A 21276-nucleotide genomic window follows, 5' to 3' on the forward strand; every position below is an offset into this window, starting at 1 on the left:
GTCTGACATGCTCTCCGCTGATTCTGTGGTGTCCATTTGTTTGTGTTATTAAGTTTGATAGATGCTAATGGGACAAACTGTAAACAATGACGTCAGCAAAGATTCTCCTATTCCACATGAATAACATGGTCTACATCCGTGATCCTGAAGGCACTCAATGTTTCTATTGCCGTCAAAACCAGCCACCAGTATTTTATCAAATCAGTGTAAAAGATTGACTTTGAGTGTATTGCATTTAATGCCAGTCATCGAAGAATAAAGTAAACACGAGAGAGCTGAGATTTCTTCTAAGTTTAATCCTCGTAACGTAATTTAAACCTCAATTCATTTCAATTTTATTTTTTCAGAAAGTGTGGCAGTCGTGAAGCGCGGGTTTTTGTGTGTAAATGACAGCAGCCAAACAATTGTTTTTCTGTGCTTTGGCGAATATGAAGAGGAGGGGTAAGGAGACTTAGGAAAACGTTTTCATAGGTCCTTACCAACCAATTGAACAAAAACCAAAATGTTTCTTCACTTAGAAAGCCGCTTCAAGAAGATAATTCACGCCTAAGATTGTTACATTGTTCATTAAACTCACAACATCAGCTTTTTTTTAGAAAATCTAAATCATTTAATGTGCATAGATCATTCTCTTCTTTTTTAATAATGTAACAGTTGCTAATAAAGTGAAGGTGTAATGGCTGGAATGTTTATCTCATCAGGATTCCAAGAAGCACGTGTTTTCGGTTAGTTAATCATGGTGTATCCAGCACAGGTAGGAATTTCAGTAAGAGACCGACTAAACAGTTTTCAAAATAGGATTCAGAGGATAAGGATCCTAAAAAAATTGATTGTCAGCTGGTTATAGTCAAAGACGACAAAAATGTCATACACTAACTTGATATTTCCCATTTGGAAACTATGAAAAAATTTAACCTCTGGTTTCAATTTATAATAGTTGTTTTCGTGTTACGTTCGCTGACTGCGAAAGAAAATTTAACGTCTAAGAACAATTCCAGACACTGCTACAAGGTTTCTTCAAATTTCCATTTTCGCCTTTTTCAATTTAATGCCACCACTCCCCAACATCTTCTTACTATTCAAAATAAAATGATTTACAATTAGTCGTCTTAAGTTTCCGACGGAGCTCGGAAGTGTTTCACGTTCAAGACATATCTTGACGATTGCTAACGAAAATTATGACCCTCACGGTAGCTGTTCTTATCTTATATTCTTATTATATATACAAAATGAAACGCAACATATGACTCTCATTAATTGCGTTTTAAGCACAGGTTACATTTTTCTGTCCGTCTCTCTATGCGGATTAAGCTTCGGCAGACATTATCTTTACAAAAGGCCCCTATTTTTCCTTTTCGTTAGTTTAGGCTTCTCGGTTTAATAAATGTAATGTAATGTAAATAAATGTGTTACATCTGCTTGAACCACTGTATTAACAGGAAACGTTGTTTTTTCTAGGTCTTGATCCTCGTTTGTTTACAATTCTGGCATTCGATTCTCAGAGAAAGCGTCTTTACGGTGTAAGCAAAAGTGGCAGGCAGTACATGGAAAGCACAGATATTTATGGACTTAATTGGCACGTGATACATCCAACGACGTGGGCAAAAATCAGACAGACGCCTGGAATTAAATTTGTCCAGGAAGTTCCTTTTATACCTGAAACTCGCTTTACCAGGAAACCAGCTCCAAAAATCAACGATAGTGACAACGAAGGAAATATTTGGGGAGGTAAGCCACGGATATTGCAGTCTCTCTCCTGGCCTTTGAAATCTGAAATAAGATTAAAGGTCGAGAAGGGAATTTCAATCACTGATATTTGAAAAATGTGATTTTGCACAGAAGTGGTGGCTGATAACTCTGTGTAAAAGGACAAAAGTCGTGGGAAAATGTCTTGGGGGTTAATGTTTACAATGTACCCTTTCAATTAACGCACAGTATTCAGCTACATCAGTCTAACTCTGTGATTTTCCCTGGTTTGTTTGTGGAAAGAAGAAGACGGTATTCATCTTTACCACTTACCTATAAAAGCATGAAAATATCTCCATGATTTACTTGAGGATAACCTAGGTTATCTCTCAAAGGGATTGCTATGGTGTTTTTTTTTTTTCTTCATAGGATCATCCCTGGGTCTTCACATTTATCCTTCATCTGGCAACAAATGGCTTTTGGTTGGCACATGGCGAAATCACGGTAAATAAAACTTTGAACACTTAAAACCAAAATATTAATAAAATAAAAACTAAGCGTTTGGGACAATTGAATTACGCTAAAAATAATTGCAGGAAATTTTGTTTTCAAAATTTGAATTATAGTTACAGTACGTAAGATCGTACAATAAATTGTTTCAAGCATATACACGAGCGTTATTCAATAAATAGGTTGCATTTAGCCGTGCGTTGTACTCTGATAATAACGCACGAGTGACGCCAAAATGTGGTAAAAACAAAGAAATAAGTAGCGAGCTGTAGGAAAGTAGCGACACTGATGTTCTTGCCATGTTTTGATATCCGATACGCGTTTTCAGAGTACACACCCACGACTAAAAGGAGTCTTTTTGTTTTTGTGATTATTTTCGTGAAAACTGAAGGGAGATATTTGGCTTTTATTATGTCAAGAAACGCGCACATGTACAAAGACAAGGATGGAAAAGGTTATGATTAGCTAACAATTCTTACCTTAATCCCAAAGTCCCTTACACCAATCACAAGGAGAGTCTTACACAGCCCATTACATAAAGGCGTTGTTACACTAGGCAATATTTCTTACAATTGTCCCGCAATTTCGTTGCGCCGTTGTGACAAAAATTGCATGGATCGTTGCCTAGTGTAACATGCCCTGAAATGAACATGCCTCGCAACGTTTTTGTTGTAGTTACCGTTGCACGAAGTAGAACCGATTTCATCTTCTTGCAACGATTGCGACAACAACAAAAATAAATTAGGAGACATGTGTCCTTTCAGGGCATGTTCCACTAGGCAACGATTCGTGCAATTTTTCGCAACAAAATTGCGAGACAAGTTGCAAGAAAAATTGCCTAGTGTAACAGCGCCTCAATGGTGCTTATAAATACTCAGCCATTGATCACGGCATGAACTATTCCCACAAATGCCGACTTTGTTGAGACACCTTTCTGTATAATACTCCAACTACGCCAAATCTAGACGAACTACAAACTAGCAAAGAGGGCTGAGAGTGGTGTGGGTAAAGTGTCCTAGTGCCCCTAGACTCTCCCTCTTGACTATCTTCTTTAGTTTGCGTTCAATCATTATTAGCTGATACGTCAGGGAAGAATTTCTATGGTGTTTTTATTTTTGTACAATTTTTAGACATAGATGAGTGTTCCAGCAGCCCATGTTTAAACGGAGGAACGTGCGTTGACCATATTACCGGATATGACTGCAGCTGTGTCAAACGATTTCATGGGCGGCATTGCGACGGTCAGTATCACATTTAAAGCCAGTAAAACACGCCTAGCCGTCTCTATTAGTATGGAAGGGACCGTTTCCGCTCCTTTTTTTAAGGGGGACTTAATTTAAGGGGGAATAAATTAATTCATATGACGTCATAGGCTTTTGTCTTCATCTCATGGATAAAATGCGTTGGATTCTCATTGACGTGGTATTTATAATAATAGAATGATGTCATGTTCTATTTTTGGCTTACCGACAGGTTATTAACCGGTTTAAGGACGGTGCCTACTTTTGCTACTGCGTATACATTCTGCGCATCTGGAAATATTAAGGTTTCCTCTGGGTGGTGCTTACTAATAAAGGAATATTTTGGCACGGTTTAAAAACCAAGCGGAGAAATTAGAACCCAGCAAGTGCTCTTGGTAACCAAAATGAAAATTTGGGGTAACCATGCATTTTTCAGAGATTGTAAAGCTTCAATTAAAAAAAAAGCCATACATTGCTTTGTATTTTTCGGCTTTTTAGGATAATTGTTGCTTAATTATCTCTAAAAAATGCGTGGTTTCCCCCAATTTTATTTTTGGATTCCAATAGCCCAATAACTACGAACGTCTTATCCCGCATATTCATAAACCGTGCAAAAATACATCTGTATTAGTAGGCACTGTCCTTAACAGAATTGTCAACGATGTCATGTTCTATTTTTATCTTATGCCAGTCATGGAGGGTATCACCTATTTTAAAGTTAATTTTTTTAAAGTTAATTTTGAAGTTATTTTGGGTTCATGATTTCATAGTTTAGCACTTTCTCAATCTTTTTTCCAATCCAGTTTTACTGCTACTGCCTAGTTGCAAGAAATATAAATATTCTAACCAGTGAAATAGATTCAATGGTGAAAACAGTTTGCTGCCGGCCCGTATCTTATCTTTTCAAGTTGAAAAATCTTCACTCCGGAGTGTTTACGAAAGTACATTAGATTAGAGGATTGACCGAAGCGAAATGGGAGTGATTATTTTCATTTTCTGGTTCCCACTCTTACTCCGATTCAACTTTGAGTATAATTTGTACAGGTAAGAGTTTTGACGCAATGTTTTGGTGTGATAGTTTTAGGCGCACTAAATTATGTGTCTATTTTTATCATCTTTGGTTACTGCAAATCCTTATACAACGAAAGGAAATTACTTTTTCAAAGCTACACGAATTTGCCTTACCGGAACAGCGGGAAGTGGGGTGGAATCCACAAATTCCTCACGACCTCCAACAATGCTCTTTACACCCACAGTTGGGTTTCTTCTTTGAAGGCCATGTCAGGAATGAAATGATTAATAACAAAACTAATTATTTTTCTATAAGTAATTATTAATTATTATTCTATAACCTTATTCTACCTTATTCTACAAACCACCAAGGACCAAAATTACCAATCACTGTATTGCACATGTTAAATTAAGGCACATCTGAAAAAGTGTCTATTAGTATTTCGCAATTTTTCTTCCCCCAATAAGATATTTTACCACACATTTACTTTACAGTGGCTTGATTGTTTTATGTTCACACACCAAAGTGTCCCCGAACGTAATTTAACTTACGGAAATGAGTTTGCAATTGTGTAGTGGCTTTTGTCCGAAGCACACTCTCGTCGCTGTCTCTGTGATATAAATCACCATTTGCCGATCTCAGCGGAGCTAATTGAAGTAACAGTGCTGAATTCCTGGGTCACTGCCTTGATCGCCAACATCGTATGATGAATACCAATGCAATTAGCATTGGCTACGGTATGAAGGATCGATGAGAAAGAACTAAACCGTTTAAAACAAGAACTTTCTGAACAAGAACTTTCTCGGGCCACAAGGGCAAACAGGGCCATTTGATTTGTATTGTTTATCCCTTGGAGCGCGTGTGAGACACAGAACGTGGTTCGCGCATGGAGATAGCCCGCGCGTGCTATACAGTTTATCAATAATATCATGTTCTATCTTTATCTTATGGCAGGGTGGGTTTTATAACTGGTTTGAAAGGTTACGCGTGTTCCGTTTCACGCACTGTTACCCAGGTTGAGATTTGTTGGAGATTAAACAGTTTTGTAAAACAACAAGACAGTGTTTCGTCGTCTTTGTTTATCACAGTGCTCCGAACAGGAATATTCCGGTTCACTGATTCCTTGCTGCTAAATTGTGCATGTTAATAATGTCGCGCACAAAATAAACACAAAGATATTTCAAAATTTCTATATAATAATAAAGTGGATTATGTTTGATGTTTATGACCGTGGGTCCACCTTTTGTTACGTTTTCAAGGGTCAGCGCGCTTTTAGCTTTCAAATCGGAGACTAAAACTCTTGGATTCTCTCTCTTTTAACAGTCTGTTAGCCACTAATAATGCAAGCATAATGCAAGCATTCAAGCCTAAATTTGCATACAAAATGCTATTAAACAAAACACATTTCTTTTTAATAAGAGACCTGAAAATAACTTTATTCCCTTTGATTAGCGAATACAAAAAGTATTAACATACCCTAGATTTTGAATGAATGAAAGTACCTATCAGGTCAATATCTGAATCGCCGTGTTTGCCTGCGAACAGCAGAGCGGAGCTTACTATTTCTGGTTTTTGTGAGATGGCCGCTTGCTTTAGGTTTGCTGTGTTGAAGAAGTTAAGGAGAGTAAAGAACAATTTTCCCTTCTCCTCCGTCTGCACTTTTTTTTTTCTATTTTCCCCTCCCCTCACCTCCCTCATTTGTGTTTTTCCTCCTCCTCCACCACCACCCCCACCATCAACAACACCACCCAAAACCACCACGCGAAATGGAGCACGCGCAAACCTGTCAAACCGGGTATACCGACCATGACTGCCATAAGATAAAAATAAAACATGACACCGTTGTTAAACTGAATTAGCACACGTCGGCTATCTCCACGCGCAAACCACGTTGTGTCTCTTGACTACAACTCAAATTCGGCCCTTGCGACCCTGTTGGCCCTTGTGGCCGAGGAAGCTCGCATTTTAAAAGATTTAGTTCTTTCTAATTGATCCTTCATACCATAAACCGATGTTAATTGCATTAGTATTCATCAGCAACCCAGGAATTTAGCACTGTTACTTCAATTAGCACCGCTGAGATCGGCAAATGGTGATTTATATCACAGAGACAGCGACGAGAGTGTTCTTTTGACACAAGCCACTTAACAATTTGGCAAAAGAACTCCAAAGAAACCCAAACAGCTCGTTCAGGAGCCACCAAGCGTCACAAAAGTTAATGGCAACAAAGAGTGATTCATTGTAGCTGCTGTTTTGTTAACAATTCTTTGATTGCAAATTGAAATTTATCATTCTGCATTCTTGAGAGTAGCTTTGAAAAAGCAATTTCCTTTCATTGTATAAGGATTTGTATTAAGCAAAGATGATAAAAATGGACACATGATGCAGCGCGCCAAAACTATGTCACCAAAAGTTAGCCTTCACAATTGTTGCACCAAAACATTGCTCCAAAACTCTTACCGGCATACAATTATACTCAAAGTTGAATCCAAGAATTCTTTGACTTCAAGTGGAAATTATCATTCTGGATTCTTGAGAGTAGCTTGGAAAAGCAATTTGATCGATTTTCTTTTCATTGTATAAGGATTCGTGGTAAACAAAGATTATAAAAATGGAGATATAATGTAGCGTGCCAAAACTATCGCATAAACACAATTGCTTTTTACCCAGGACCCATGTTGATAACAGTTTTTATAACTGAAATGGTCATCCTGCATAAATATGTTTTTTATTTTTTATAAAAGTAGGCCGCCAAAATTATTACACCAAAACATTGCGTTAAAACTCTTACCTGTGCACGTTATACTCAAAGTTGAATCCGAGTAAGAGTGGGGACGAGAAAGTAAAATATTCGCTGCCATTACGGTTCGGTCAATCCTAGCTCTTCCTCAAGCTGAAAAATAACAACAATCTCCCCCAATGGACTCTTTCGTAAAGACTTCGGAGTGAAGATTTTTCAACTTTAAAAGATTACAGTCGGGCATGCAGAAAACTGTTTTCACCATTGAATCTATTTCATCGGTAGCGAATATTTATATTTCTTGCAACTAGGCGGCTACAGTAAAACTGGATTCAAAACAAAGATTGAGAAAGGCCTAAACTACAAAATCGGTGATATTAACCATGACTGCCATAAAATAAAAATAGAACATGACATCGTTGATAAACCTGTCAACCCGGTTCATAACCTGTTGGTAAGCCTAAAATAGAACATGACATCATCTTATTAAAATAAATGTCACGTTAATGAGAATCCACCGCATTCTACTCATAAGATCAAGACAAAAGCCTATGACGTCATCAGCGTTAATTTATTCCCCTTAAATTAAAAAGATTCCCTTTAAAAAAAAGAGTTGTAAATGGCCCCTACCATACTACTCATACCTAGCTTGATCAAATATTAGGTAATATTTTTTTCACCGTCGAACCTATGATACTATTATTATGATACTCGTTGATGAATTTCTTATTTGATTATTGCTTTACACTTAATATTACATAAAACACGAAGACGAGTATTTTACCCGACCTTTTAAACACGGAGAAGTGGTTTGAAAAGACAAGGCACATCCAAATAATTTAAGCCAACGTCGAAGTGTTCGGAAATTGGATGAAAAACTCATTCCAGTTTTTTTGATAACTTCTTAATCAATTAATAATTCTTGGAGAAATACAAAGCAAAAGTTTACGAAAAATTTTATAATAATCAAGATTCTTTTTCCAAAAACCTTCCTCACGGAAGTGACTTCTTTTGTTTTCTCTTCATGAATTATTAACATGACGGGACGCACAGGGCTTCTACTGTAAGTACCGCAGAAAAATGCTAGGAAATTTTCCTAGCATTCCTTACATACTCTCACTAGGTCGTACTTACAGTAGAGTTCATCTGCGTCCCCTCATGGCCCATATATGGGAGTACCCCCCGGGTTATTCACCGACCGGGAGGTCCGTATGGGGAAAACTGTCGGCGTGGTCTCCGACTTAAGTCGGTGAATAACGTGTTTACTTTTCTCTGTTTATTTAGCTTTAAAGATGATCGAGGCGAATCGGATTTGCGAACAATCTATACGCGCGCTACAAAAACTTGAACACCTCTGGAAAAAGAGAGGATATTTCAGAAACGAACACGCCATTATTCGTTCAAGCATAATTTATTTTTTTATTTCATTGGCACTTTAAACCACAACGCTAATATAAGAATGAGAAACTTTGTTCATACTAAATTTGCACATTAATTGTGTGGAAACAACGCTTTTCCTTATATTAGTCCACGAAGTCAACTTGGCGATTTAATATATTCAGTTCTTCATATGGCTTTAGCAAAGTACAAACACATTTGCCTAAAAAAGAAATGTTGTATTATATATTAAATGCGAAAAGAGTGTTTCATCCGATTTTCAAACCTTTGGAAGTAAGTTGAAAACACGAGTCGCAGCCGAGTTATTTTTTAAACGGACTTCGAGCTGCTTGGAAATCGGAGCAAACACTCCTTCGAGTGTTCGTTATAGCTTTTAAACTCATTAATCATTCTTGTAGAAATCAAAGAAAAAACTCATCAAAGTTATGATAATTCAGATTACATTTCCAAACCTCTTTCACGATAGTTATGTCCTTTCTTTTCTCTTCATGAATTATTAGGTTGCGTTTGATTGATCGTATTCCAGAATAAGAATAAGCGGAATAGCTGTTTGAATTCTCTTTTTGAATAAGTCTGGAAAGAAAATTTCTGCAAACGTTCGATGATCCACGATAATTTAAGAGTCATTTTGTACTCCAGTAACTCCAAAAACCTCTTGGAGGTATTTCTTGTTATCGTTGTAGGTATTCCTATTCCGGAATAGAGGCAATCGAACGCACCCTTAACGAGGTTAAAAAATGACAGTACAGTTAGTGTTTTGGTACCATCATCATCTTCATCATCATGATCATCATCATCATCATCATCATCATCATCATCATCATCATCATCATCATCATCATCATCATCAAAGGAAAACAAGGATAACTCACTTTTTCGAAAATCTGTTACTTTTTTTAATATTTTAATATTTTATTCAGTTTCCTTTAGAGTACTGTGAACAATTATTTTGTCCTCTTTTTTTCAAATTACTACGGAGCGTGAACTTTGTAGAGCCCTCCAGCTACCAATAGTGGTTGTTTTGTTTGACGTGCAGCTTACAGCAATAGCAGCATTGACAGCATAGGCATTGTTTTTTCTTTGTTAAAACTGTTATAATGTTTTAAGTACCAGCATTCAAGGCTGTCTTCACAAACCTGGGTGCGAGTGGAAGACTGGGTCCAACATCACTTGGCAGTCACTACAGTGGCCAGGATCACGACGGTCAAGTTACTGTGGTCAGCGGTATACAACGCTGGACTGTTCAGTATACAGGTGACTACAAAATCGAAGCAGTAGGAGCTTCAGGGGGATATGATACACTCAGCAATAGCCATCAGTATCGAGGAAGAGGTGCCAGAATGATAGGCACCTTTCGCTTATCAAAAGGTGAAACAATTCAGATACTTGTTGGTCAAGAAGGTGGAATTAACAGACACAGTTCCAGTTCTGGGGGCGGCGGAGGAACCTTTGTAGTAAAAGCAAGCAACACTCCAATGATAATAGCTGGAGGAGGAGGAGGCATCGAAACTGGTATGAGGTCAAGACATACAGGGTGCGATGCCTCCACAGGAACATCAGGGAGAGCTGGGTACAGGTCATGGTCTGGTGGGAGCAGTGGACATGGCGCTAACACGGCTGACAGTGGTAACTCAGGTAAAACTGTATTGTTTTGCTGTCCACTTAATTTCAGTGTAGCCAGATTTTGTCTTTGATTGGCTTCCTATAACTTGTCTACCAGCCCATATCCAGCAGTTTATTATGTTTGGGGATTTCCTTGTTTATTTTTGGGAAAGCCGTGCTTACTTTGTGACCAGGTTAGTTCAAATCGTTGATCTAAATTGTTTAGCTACAATTTATTTTACACTGAGGGTGTAGTTAACCGCAGTAAAATGCATTTTCATTTTAATTGAAGACCATCATATTACCTCGTCCATTTAAATAAGAGTTAAATGCAGACTTTATAACTGAAAACGTTTTTGTAATATGTGGTTTTATACCCTGCAAAGGAAGCCTCTGTCTCAAACAAAACTCAGTTCTCCTGATTGGCTACATTACTGTCGAAACTCAAAAAAAAAAAGTTTTTGCCCCGGACATCATAAAGACAAAAAAGGCCAATCCGCGCTACCGATTAATGGGCCCGATCAGTAGGTTCAGTCACATGGGCCAATTTATTCGTTACAAATAGTCAGCGGAGTTCATTTTCAAATAGATAAGAGGATTCGTTTCTAGAGGAACTGTGGTGCTACGTCAGTGGGAAAGTAGAAAGAAATGTTTGGTTTAATCAACCGAGTTAAGAAGGTGATTTGGCCACCACAAAGAGATTGCAGTGTTGACGTTTTCAGCGTTAGGCCTTCGTCGGATTCGCTCTGACGAACGGGTAGCGCACGAAACATCAGCACTCGAATCTCTTTATGGTGGCCAAACCACCTTATTAACTCTGTTGATAAACTAAACATTCATGAGTTCTATTTCTGTTTGTACAGCGTGGGATAAAATCGGCTTGATTCAACAAAGTCTGAAGCTCTGCCACAGATTTGTATAACTGGGGCCAATTTTCGTCCGCTCATCAATTTTCTCTGTAAATCGGCCAATTAAAAGTTACCTGTCAATTATTTTTACTTCTATCGGAATAGGAAACCGTTTAAGAAAAGCCTCTGCACCCAGAAGTCTCTGTAAAAAGCGTTAACACGCAACTTCTAGTGCCAGCTGAAGTGTTTTTTTGTTGTCGTTAAACGATTAGACTTTGACCTTGTTCGCCTTCTTTAGTCCCGATTTTTTCTTAATTTTCAACCAAGGCGACTTTCCTTGCTTCGCTTTCTTCAAATCCAAAACGGAACGCTGTCTCACTGTAAAATTTAGTATAAAACGTCATGAACACGATGTAAACAAAATATGCAAGTTTGTCGGTAATTCAAGATCTCGGGTAAGGCCCAGTTTACACGTACGACGTAAGCATAAGCATAATCACAAGCATAGAAACAAGGATGTTTACACGTACGGTAAGCATAAGCATAAGGTGACATACACGAGCGCAGAAGCATAAAAATGTGGCACAATCCCGCGACCGGACTGCCTTTTGGCGCGAGATTTGATTCTAACATGGCGGACTAGAATGTACGCTGACAACTTATCACTGTTTTTCAGTTTCCTTTCCTTTCCTTGCGCTTGTGCTTATGCTTGCGTCGTCTCGGTTTACTCGTACGACGCAACTGACGCAAGCACAAGCACAAGCAAATGGAAATCGGTCGTACGTGTAGACCAGGCTTTAACTTCGCCGCGTAAAACGTCAACACAGCCCCGTATAAATTGGATTATGACACCCCCACTCGTTCACCGCTATTTCTACAAAACTTTGTTTTCTTTAGGTAGCTCGCGTTCTTTTCAAGATTTCGAACTACCGTTTTCATTAAACCCTGCATCCCTCGCTTTTTTCAACAATTACCCAAAAAGTTGTTTTAAGAAAAATTCGACCTTTCTTCCCTATCAGTAACCTTAAGTATGATTCCAGGAACCACTTGCTAGTGAAGGATATTGTGTTACTGGCATCATCCACCAAAAATTAGCGCCTCCTTTACGTTTAAGCTTGAGTATTGGCTAATGTGTTCTCAGATGATGTTTTTCGTGGACAAAAATTCACCCTGTCAGTAAGTTACAGAGACGCGGCTGTTTCAGAGAAGCATGTACCTCTATCTGCGAAATCACCGCAAAGTGGTCACTCTGACCGGCCAATCACAACAAATACAAACCGCACAATGAACCAATAAGAATTCAACTTAATGTACTTAAATGGCGTCAAGAGCGGGAAAACGTGTGCACGATTCACCATTGGTTTTTGGCTTTAGAAATTGGCGCGAATTTTGTTTGCCCAATCACGTAGCTTAGCGATTCAAAACGAAGTGAAACGCGAACTTACTTTTAACTCATAATTGAAAGGCTCTCTTTGTCTGATCTTAACTAACCACGTTTCAGGAAAAAATTCATCCTGCATAAAATCATAATGTAATTACCCTAGTAAGACTCTTAAGACACATTTCATTTTTTAGAAATCAATTATTTCATTCTTCCTTTAAGGTGGTGGTGGTGGTGGTTTTTACTCCAGCGGAAGAAGTTCAACGCAGTTCGGTGGTTCCATGGGTAACGGCGGAGAAGGCGGCAAAGGATTTCTTCAGGGAGGAGTGGGTGGAAGAGCCTGGTATTACAATGCTGTTGGAGGGTTTGGAGGAGGAGGTGGTGCTTACGGAAATGGTGGTGGTGGAGGAGGCGGCGGAGGCTACTCTGGGGGAAGTAGCGGAAATAATGAATATGACTCCTGTGGGGGAGGGGGAGGATCTTACAATGCAGGAAAAAACCAGCAGAACGAATGTTGCTATAACACAGCTGGACATGGACAGGTGATAATAACATTGATCTAGATGGCGCATGCTCAGTTAGTCGAATTTAAGAGCTCCCAAACGCCTCTGTTTGTAAAGATGTTACAGCAATACCATATAAAGCTAATGTAGTTGTTTCTTGTAATGAGTTACCCCCAAAATTGAAACAATATTATAATCAACGGCGAAAAGGTATAACAATTAGAAAGTAATCGGTTTGTAATTGACAAGAGTGCTTTTGAATATCCGTTAATTGAACGACTGTGTGATAGTGATCCATCTTAGGCAATAAAAGTAATGGAGTACGTTTTTGAATAAATGTTGAAAGTTATTCGTGTGACTGATGAAGAGCACCAACGGATATAAGAAAACTGGCTAAATGAGGAACCGTGTCTGAGAGAGCGAATTTCCCGTAGGAAAAGAAGTTGACAAAGGAAGGCTATCATGACACTTGAAGCGTAATAACAGCTGTATTTTCTTCATCTTTTGATCACGAAATAAATAGATTTAATTTATGTTACGTATTAGTTTTATTTTCTAGCTTACTTTACTGTTGTTTTTTTGGCTTTTAACTAAAAACAACTTGCGCTATTTCGCCGATCAATTAGTAGAAAAAAAAAATCAAGTGAAGACCTGTTCAGCAGGTAAAACGAGTTTTGGTTTATATTCATGCGCTATTTGCATTTGTTAGGATGGTCATAGGAGGAATATTTTAGTTTCGAACTGGCTTAGCGGTTTTTAATGTTCGGGCCTAATTAAAATTGTTACTGGGCTCCGAAACAAAAGATGAATAATCTTCCCTTGCTTTATTCCCCACAGCCTCAGAGCGAAATTGAAATTGGCCAAGTAAAAACCACCTAAGCTAGTAGCTTTTACTGACGCCTTGTCCAATTTGATATTAGATTTTAATTGCATAGTTTTTAAAATCATTAGCAATAGTAGGCCACTACTTTGTTACTTATTCTGTGTCAACAACACAAAAACTCTGTGTTGCTGGGACCACGTGACCGAAGTTTCGTTGTTTAAAATAATTGTTGGCTATAATTTACGTTTAAGATTGGTTGCCATGGTGGTTTGAATGTTAACATTGAAGAAATTTGAAAAAGAAAAATTTGCTCTAACCTGCCAGCAACTTTTTTTTATTCAAATTCTAGAAATTTTGAACATACAGAACACCGATAAAAGCTCAATCCTTAAAGGGGAAGTATCATGAGGTTTTTGACCTCTTTTGTTAAAAATGGTGAAATAAGTCCTTACCTTTGATACAAAGTAATTCTAGAACAACGAGAGTAGAGAAGTCAACCCAATTCTTGACAAAAACAACTCGTACTCTGTTTTAGCGCAGTTTTGAAACAAAAATGCAAAAACTTGAAAAGCATTAGCCTAATATTTTTCAAGTTTTAATCCATTCCCACCAACTCTTTCTCTGCCCGGGGGCACTAATCGACAATTTTATTACACTGGGGTGATAATTTATAACAAAACTAGACAATTATTTTTTGTTGCTGTTGTCAGACAAACATTTTTGGGTTTTGAAATGACATAAAATTTTCATGATACTTCTCCTTTAACGTGCTTCAAACTCGTCGCCTTTCATAAATCTAAAATATTTTCATTTTACATTTAATTTCTTAAAGTTGTATCTCATAACTTTGTGGAGAGTAGGTCACGTGACGCCCTGGCTTCAAAGGGCCTCTACTGAAGTCATGAAGTTCATGAACTTGGCTTGGCCAAGTTGATGTGCATACTAATTAGTTACAAATTAGCGTAAGGGAATAATCATCCTTACGCAATTATCCTTAGGCAATGCATCTTTAATTATAAATAAGTGGCATGTTGATGAGGGAATAAAAAATTATGAAAAATAGCGTTTTATTGCAGTAAAAAATGTTGCTTACTTTCTTTGACTTGAATGATATTTAACAATACAAATAAGCGAAAATTTACGACGTGTTTTATATCATCCTGATACCATTTTTAAGCACATAGTATACATACCAAAAAAGTGTCATTTATCCACTTAAATGCGAGCAAATAGACTGATAATTAAAATGTTCACCGCAAGAGTTAATTATCTTTATTTTTGTTCAGCGTTTCATTCTCTAAATGATTTCAGGATTACATCGAAGGGCCGCATGTTCTCGCCTTTTTTATTGTTAAATATCTGTGTGAAGCAATGTAAACTAGATTTTCAAGACTATTTAAATAACGATTGTAAAAGGTAGAAACATCATTTCCATGAGAGGACGCAGTGGAAGTCTACTGTAAGTACGACGTCACGCAGAGATTTAATCTTTGTGGTTCCTTGAGGCGTCTGTAATCTCATTCAATATGACAGAGAATGAACGGCTCATGTTATTCTCACTTCTTTCTTTGCGATCTTGACAGTGTTTTTGAATATCGTAACTCGATACAAAATTACCGCATTACTCCTCATATAAGAAGATGGCGAGGATAAATTCGAATTAAATAAGTCTGTGGCCTGCCAGTGCTTATGTACATGCCGTCTAATGAGAGGTACCAAGCAATTGTTGATCATACCGACCAAAAAATATATATATACCTTTAATTATATAAAAGGGACGCGTCGGCAAAATACCAAGATTGTATGACGCTTTGCTTGGCCACGTACTTTGTTTTGTAATGAATCATCAAGATCGATTTGCGCGAATTTCGCTGCAATTGTATGTGAAAAAAATATTAGCCTGAATTTTGTACGATGCGTCCTGTGCACAAGGCTCGGAAACTAATCGCCATCCTTTTTGACCGGGCCTTTAGATCTACTAGTTGTACATTCACTTCCGGAACGCAACATTCCCAGCTAATGTTTCTATTGTTTTGCGATAAGCCGCTGGCTTTTCAAATTTGGATAGTAACTATCACTGTGTGGAGACGCGGGCACATATACAAGCATCTTGAAATGCGATCGCGTAATTATATTACGGCACTGTTTAGCGGGAACGAGAAGGAAGCGCGCCCTTCCGAAATTGTGATTGATCATGCCACGAAAGTCGCGTAGAAGCTCATTAGAGAAAAAAAAAGGAAGCGATTGCTAATGAAAGCGAAGCCTGACAGATGCGAAGACAAAACCTGAGAGACGTATTCTTCTGCTTTGGAATTGGCGCGTGTTAATTATGCGAAATGGTAGGCATTGAAACAAAGGAAATACAAGGGACAGAACCAAGGTAAGTCTCGCTTAGTCAAGAAGACGTAAGTTATCACAGAAGAGCATTTGCCTAGACAACCACAATTTTGAATATTCACGCTTAACATAAACACGACCAATATGATCTTGCATTGTGCATCATCCGTGTTATTGTTCCAGGGGTAGGCGCCATAACATTCATAGTGTAGCAGAGCGGCCCTTTAAATTTATACTCCTGAACTTACAATGAAATGGAACAATCCATACTCACTTTTAGAACAGGGGGCACGACAAATTCACTTTGTGCTCGAAATGTCCAAATTGTAGATGTATTTTCACACCAGACAAAACCATAATGAGGGGACTATATAGAACACTTTTATCAGTGAGGTCAGTATTTTACAAAAAAAGCAATAAAAAACACGCAACGATATAGCTGGTGAAGTAATGAAGAAAGTGACTATGAAGCAAAGTCGTAAAAATAATTAAATGCGAAATAAAAAAAAATGCACAGCCAATGTCGTGGTTGATATCGGTGTCATGGTCTCGTGTGACAAAACAAATAACGCTAATACAGCAATTCAGCCTTTAATTTTTTATCCATCATAAACGGCGGGTGACGCACCTGATACGGTCTGATGTAACGTAAAAACGCTAATACAGCAATTCAGCCTTCAATTTTTTATCCATCAGAACGGCGGGTGTCCCACCTGATACGGCCTGATGTAACGTAAAAAACGCTAATACAGCAATTCAGCCTTTAATTTTTTATCCATCAGAACGGCGGGTGTCCCACCTGATACGGTCTGATGTAACGTAAAGAACGCTAATACAGCAACTCAGCCTTTAATTTTTTATCCATCAGAACGGCGGGTGACGCACCTGATACGGTCTGATGTAACGTAAAAAACGCTAATACAGCAACTCAGCCTTTAATTTTTTATCCATCAGAACGGCGGGTGTCCCACCTGATATGGTCAGATGTAACGTAAAAAACGCTAATACAGCAATTTAGCCTTCAATTTTTTATCCATCAGAACGGCGGGTGACCCACCTGACACGGCCTGATGTAACGTAAAAAAACGCTAATACAGAAACACAGCCTTTAATTTCACATGGTATGATGTGACAATGCAGTCACCAGTGTAGCCACGCATCGGTCAATTGATATCGATCAGAATGGTGGATACCCCCCCCCCCCCCCTTCCCTCCTTACATGCACGCTCTAAAATAAAATGAAGTAATTTATTTCCACAAGACTGAAGGTTGTTTCTCCTTGTACAGTTTACTATAGCATCGTTAATATGATGGAACAAGACAGAGGTATGCATATACATGTACATGTCTATTCTTTTCTTCTCACAACTCCTGTCGCGCGTGACTTGTAGTGCGTGTTTTCCTCGCGTTTTGCGCTCGCCCGCGAAACACACACGAAAAATAACGCTTGTTCTGCGGGGCCAGTCTGGTGTTTCTTCTATGGAAAAGTGCGTGTGCATTTTGCTTTCGTCTAAGAGTTAACTTTCTTTCCGGTGCAAATATCGTACTCAATTTTCGGGTTCTTTTAGCCTCTTCGAAAAATCGCGAGACAATTAGTGTATCTGGTATCGAGATTATAAGTGAAGAGAGACAACTAGTCACAACATTAACAGGACCGCTCGCCAAATGCCATGGGATCTGATAATTTTGTCCACATAAGACTCCCTTACCCGGCTCAACTTTTTTCTTACAAATATGATAATACTTTACAGTAAATTTAAACTAATAGAGAGCAACTGTTTACTATGGTAGTGCCATGAATATGCATATTCTTCAAGATTCACCATAATTAATGCATTTTTCATTGTACTGTGTTAACAACAACACTCGTGCGATCACTTTTTTCAGGATTTCACTCCCAAGCTCACGATGTCTTTTTTTTATGTTTCTTCTAACCGTGTCTCAAGGTGATTTAATAGCACGCTTGATTTATGTCTGCCCTCTTGAATATACTCCGGGAAAATGTTGCACTTCATTTCAGAAAACGTATCATTTGCTCGATGATTAAATTTAGATCATATTCTTTCGGCATACAATTTTGTGGTCTCAAAACAGATTAATCTAGGAATGCTAGTAAATTCTGCACCACGTTACTCACAGTAGAGAACGCCTGTGTCCTGTTATGCGCGTGATTGTTTCGTAATCGAAACCGTATATTAATTTACACTGTTAAATCATTTGCAGGATCCCGTTACAGCATTTCTTGCCTCTCTTTCCCTCTGACGTCTTCTCTTTTTCCTTCCTCTCTTCTGCCTTAACCTTTCTTCATGAGTATCTCTGCGCCAGTAAATGGCCCGCCTTTGCGAGCTATTTTAGTCGGCCGCGTCCGCCATTTGGGTGTTTCGAAAACGAAGACCCCAAAACCCAAGACCGAAGACCTAAGACCCCCTGATCGAAAACGAAGACCTTCTCGTCGAAAACGAAGACCCCCTCATCGAAAACGAAGACCCCCTCATCGAAATAGAAGACCCTCTTGTCGAAAACAAAGACCCCCTCATCGAAAACGAAGACCCTTTCGCCTCAGCTTGGTGGAGTTTAGCGGAAGACCTAAAGACAAATTCTTTCAAGTGCCTTTGTCAGTATTGACATACACAAGACAGCATTTGTATTAAACTGCGATTTAGGGGAAATTAGGTATCATTACAAATCCTGGAAGGGGAAGGAGTGGGTTGACAATACTCATGTTCGATATACAAAAATTTCTAGGATCGTTTGGTTAATTTCGTGAGATTCCATTGGTTAACGATTACCTTGGAAACCATGGACCAATTAGAACTCACGAAAGTTACCCACATTAATTCAGGTATTTTAGTAGTGCGAATTTCCAATTGTTTCCCTGCACATGTCGTCCTGTCTGCTCGATATGTCCATGTCGAATCCATTGAAATTGCCGGGTGTGTGTGTTTTTTTTTTTCGAAAATCAGAATGTCACTTTACGATGTTCACGAGGTTTTTACCGCCGATTCAAAGGTACCAGTGCAACCCACCGCTGAGACAGTTGTGTTAAAGAAGTCTCTTAGTGCGCTTTTTCCCCCTTAGAAATCGTAATGCTGTCATCATGGTAGGTGTCCTGTTGGTGAAAAACGCGCATCCCTGAAAAAATACCTCAGAAGGCAAATTCTAATTAAAAAGAAAATTTGATCCTTCATTGAAGTAACACTCTTTTTCTTTTATAAGAACGTTGAGGCTGAAAAGGGACTAAAAGTTAAGAACATGTTAAGAACATACCTCAGGCTGAAACATTGAGTTTATGTAAAAAAGATCAAAAATGTATAACAATTTGGTCTGTGCTGTGGTATGCACGTAGCTCAACTGTATCCAACACGGTCGAATACACGAGCAATGTAGTTTTGGAATAATTGCAACACGAGTTGTAATTAGGCAAGCCAAGAGTGTACAAACTAGAAACATAAACAGATTCGTTTAATATAAGGTACGAAATCGCTGACAATCAAGACTTAGTTTTATCTGTAATATAAAATGTAAAATTATGATTAACCTTTGCTAACAAAACTACTCTTAAATTTCAAAAATAACATTAACATGCATATGATTTCCAAATGGGGCGCTTTCAGCGATCTCCGTTCAAACCAGTTGAGACGGAAATATTTGACACATTCGGGAGGTTGTGACCCTTTGTTCACCTCTTTCTAATGAGACGATGACATCCATCTAGACTTAAAGAAAGCGCCTCACTGAATGCCCAAAACTGGAACGTGCAACATACAATAGTTAGATTCAATTAAAGTTAGTAGTAGATTTAAACAGTGGCTTTGAAAAGTACCATTCGCACAAAATCGACAGTTCTTCACTACTGTGACAAACTTAGGAAACAACAACAACAAATACAACAAGAACATGAAACTCTCCAAGCACTACAAAGTGAAGGTCTAATCTGGCGAAATGTCCGCCTTTAACTGTTTGAACAGCTCTTAATTAAATCATGGTGAAAAAGACGCCGATGAAGCTCACACACTTAAAACTATTAGTCCTCGGGTTTTCCTTAAAGTATTCATCGTGAATTTCAGTGAGGAGAGGAACAGTGAGATACAAACAATGTTTCATATATAGGCCCAAAGGACAAGGGGTCCATAACGCCTTGTCACTAAAGTTAAATTAATGAATTACATTGGCGAAATGCCTTGTCCAATTTCTCAGTGTTCATCCCGTTGAGGCATATAATCGAGCTCATTTGCTACTCCTTTGTTTATCAATTCTCAATCTCTATGATATGTCCATTTGAAACTCCCGCCTGAGAAGTTCCTTGTGTGATTCGTGCAGCTTTGGGAGCGTTTCCTCTGGAATGTGTATATACTGGGACGAGATGTACGGAAACCTGGGTTTGAGACATTTCTGAAGGTTGGCGTGATAAAATCTTGATCCTTCTTTGTTTGACGGAACTTTGCTTTTCCAATCCCCATTTACGGGAAAATACCACCTTTCTTTGTGCTCCAGAACCAAATCAAACGGGAGGTGTCTTTGGCGGTGACAGAAGTCCACATTACAGCTTTTGCGCTTCTTTGCCTCTTCAGGAAGAATGCAGACAATGAAAGGATTGTCGTTGTGGTGTAATTCTGTATAGACACCATTGCTGCTTCCTTGGGGAACTTCAGTTGGTGCGCTTTGTTGTTTCAAGGGGCGAAACTTAAAAATTTATTAGAAATTTATTTCGGCCTCCTTTCTTCCCTGCGCGCTGTTTGTCCACATTGGCTTCTGCCAGAGCGGTTTTGGGGAACCTTGCCCTTGATTTCTTGTGAACATATTTTAAGTGCATTTCTAAGCACCCTTTTAACTGAGCGACAGCAATGGAATGCTTGCAAATATTGTTAAATTTGTAGCTGGGACAATTGCACGACACGAAATTTGTGTTAACGGTACACTGTACTCTACCGTTCTTGGCGCGTATTGCAGCGACTTCAAATTTGTTATTGGCCGGTTGCAAGGTTGGTTGCTCCTGGATGGCAAGTGGGTGGTTTACTAAAAGTAGGGCGTTTTCCGCGACATGCCTTGCTGTGACCAACTTGTATCCCATATTTTGCTCCAGAAATTGGGCTACATCTATGGACAACTCGGTGAATTCTTTCGCTGGTAACTGTTTTGGTACATCAGGTTCACGAATGGATTTCCTACCCAGTGCGTCTTCCACTGACATTTTA

At 38.6% G+C, this 21276-nt stretch overlaps 1 protein-coding gene across 2 annotated transcripts in view; it reads left to right on the plus strand.

The window, feature by feature from the left end:
- The window catches only part of LOC146483421 (uncharacterized), a 203206-nt gene extending 189747 nt beyond the window's left edge, over positions 1-13459 (plus strand). Inside the window, exons 12-18 of one of the 2 annotated variants that reach the window (XM_085105652.1) lie at positions 348-441; positions 702-754; positions 1459-1728; positions 2116-2190; positions 3327-3437; positions 9695-10222; positions 12641-13459. In XM_085105652.1, coding sequence (XP_084961778.1) covers positions 348-441; positions 702-754; positions 1459-1728; positions 2116-2190; positions 3327-3437; positions 9695-10222; positions 12641-12981 — 1472 coding nt within the window. In that variant the 3' untranslated portion in view covers positions 12982-13459. The remainder of the gene's footprint in view (positions 1-347; positions 442-701; positions 755-1458; positions 1729-2115; positions 2191-3326; positions 3438-9694; positions 10223-12640) is intronic. The other variant, XM_085105653.1, reaches the window with a different exon arrangement.
- Positions 13460-21276: the final 7817 nt, after the last annotated feature.

Source organism: Pavona decussata, unplaced genomic scaffold (genome assembly GCF_977016875.1).
Source record: "Pavona decussata unplaced genomic scaffold, jaPavDecu1.1 SCAFFOLD_38, whole genome shotgun sequence".
Taxonomy (NCBI): Eukaryota; Metazoa; Cnidaria; class Anthozoa; order Scleractinia; family Agariciidae; genus Pavona; species Pavona decussata.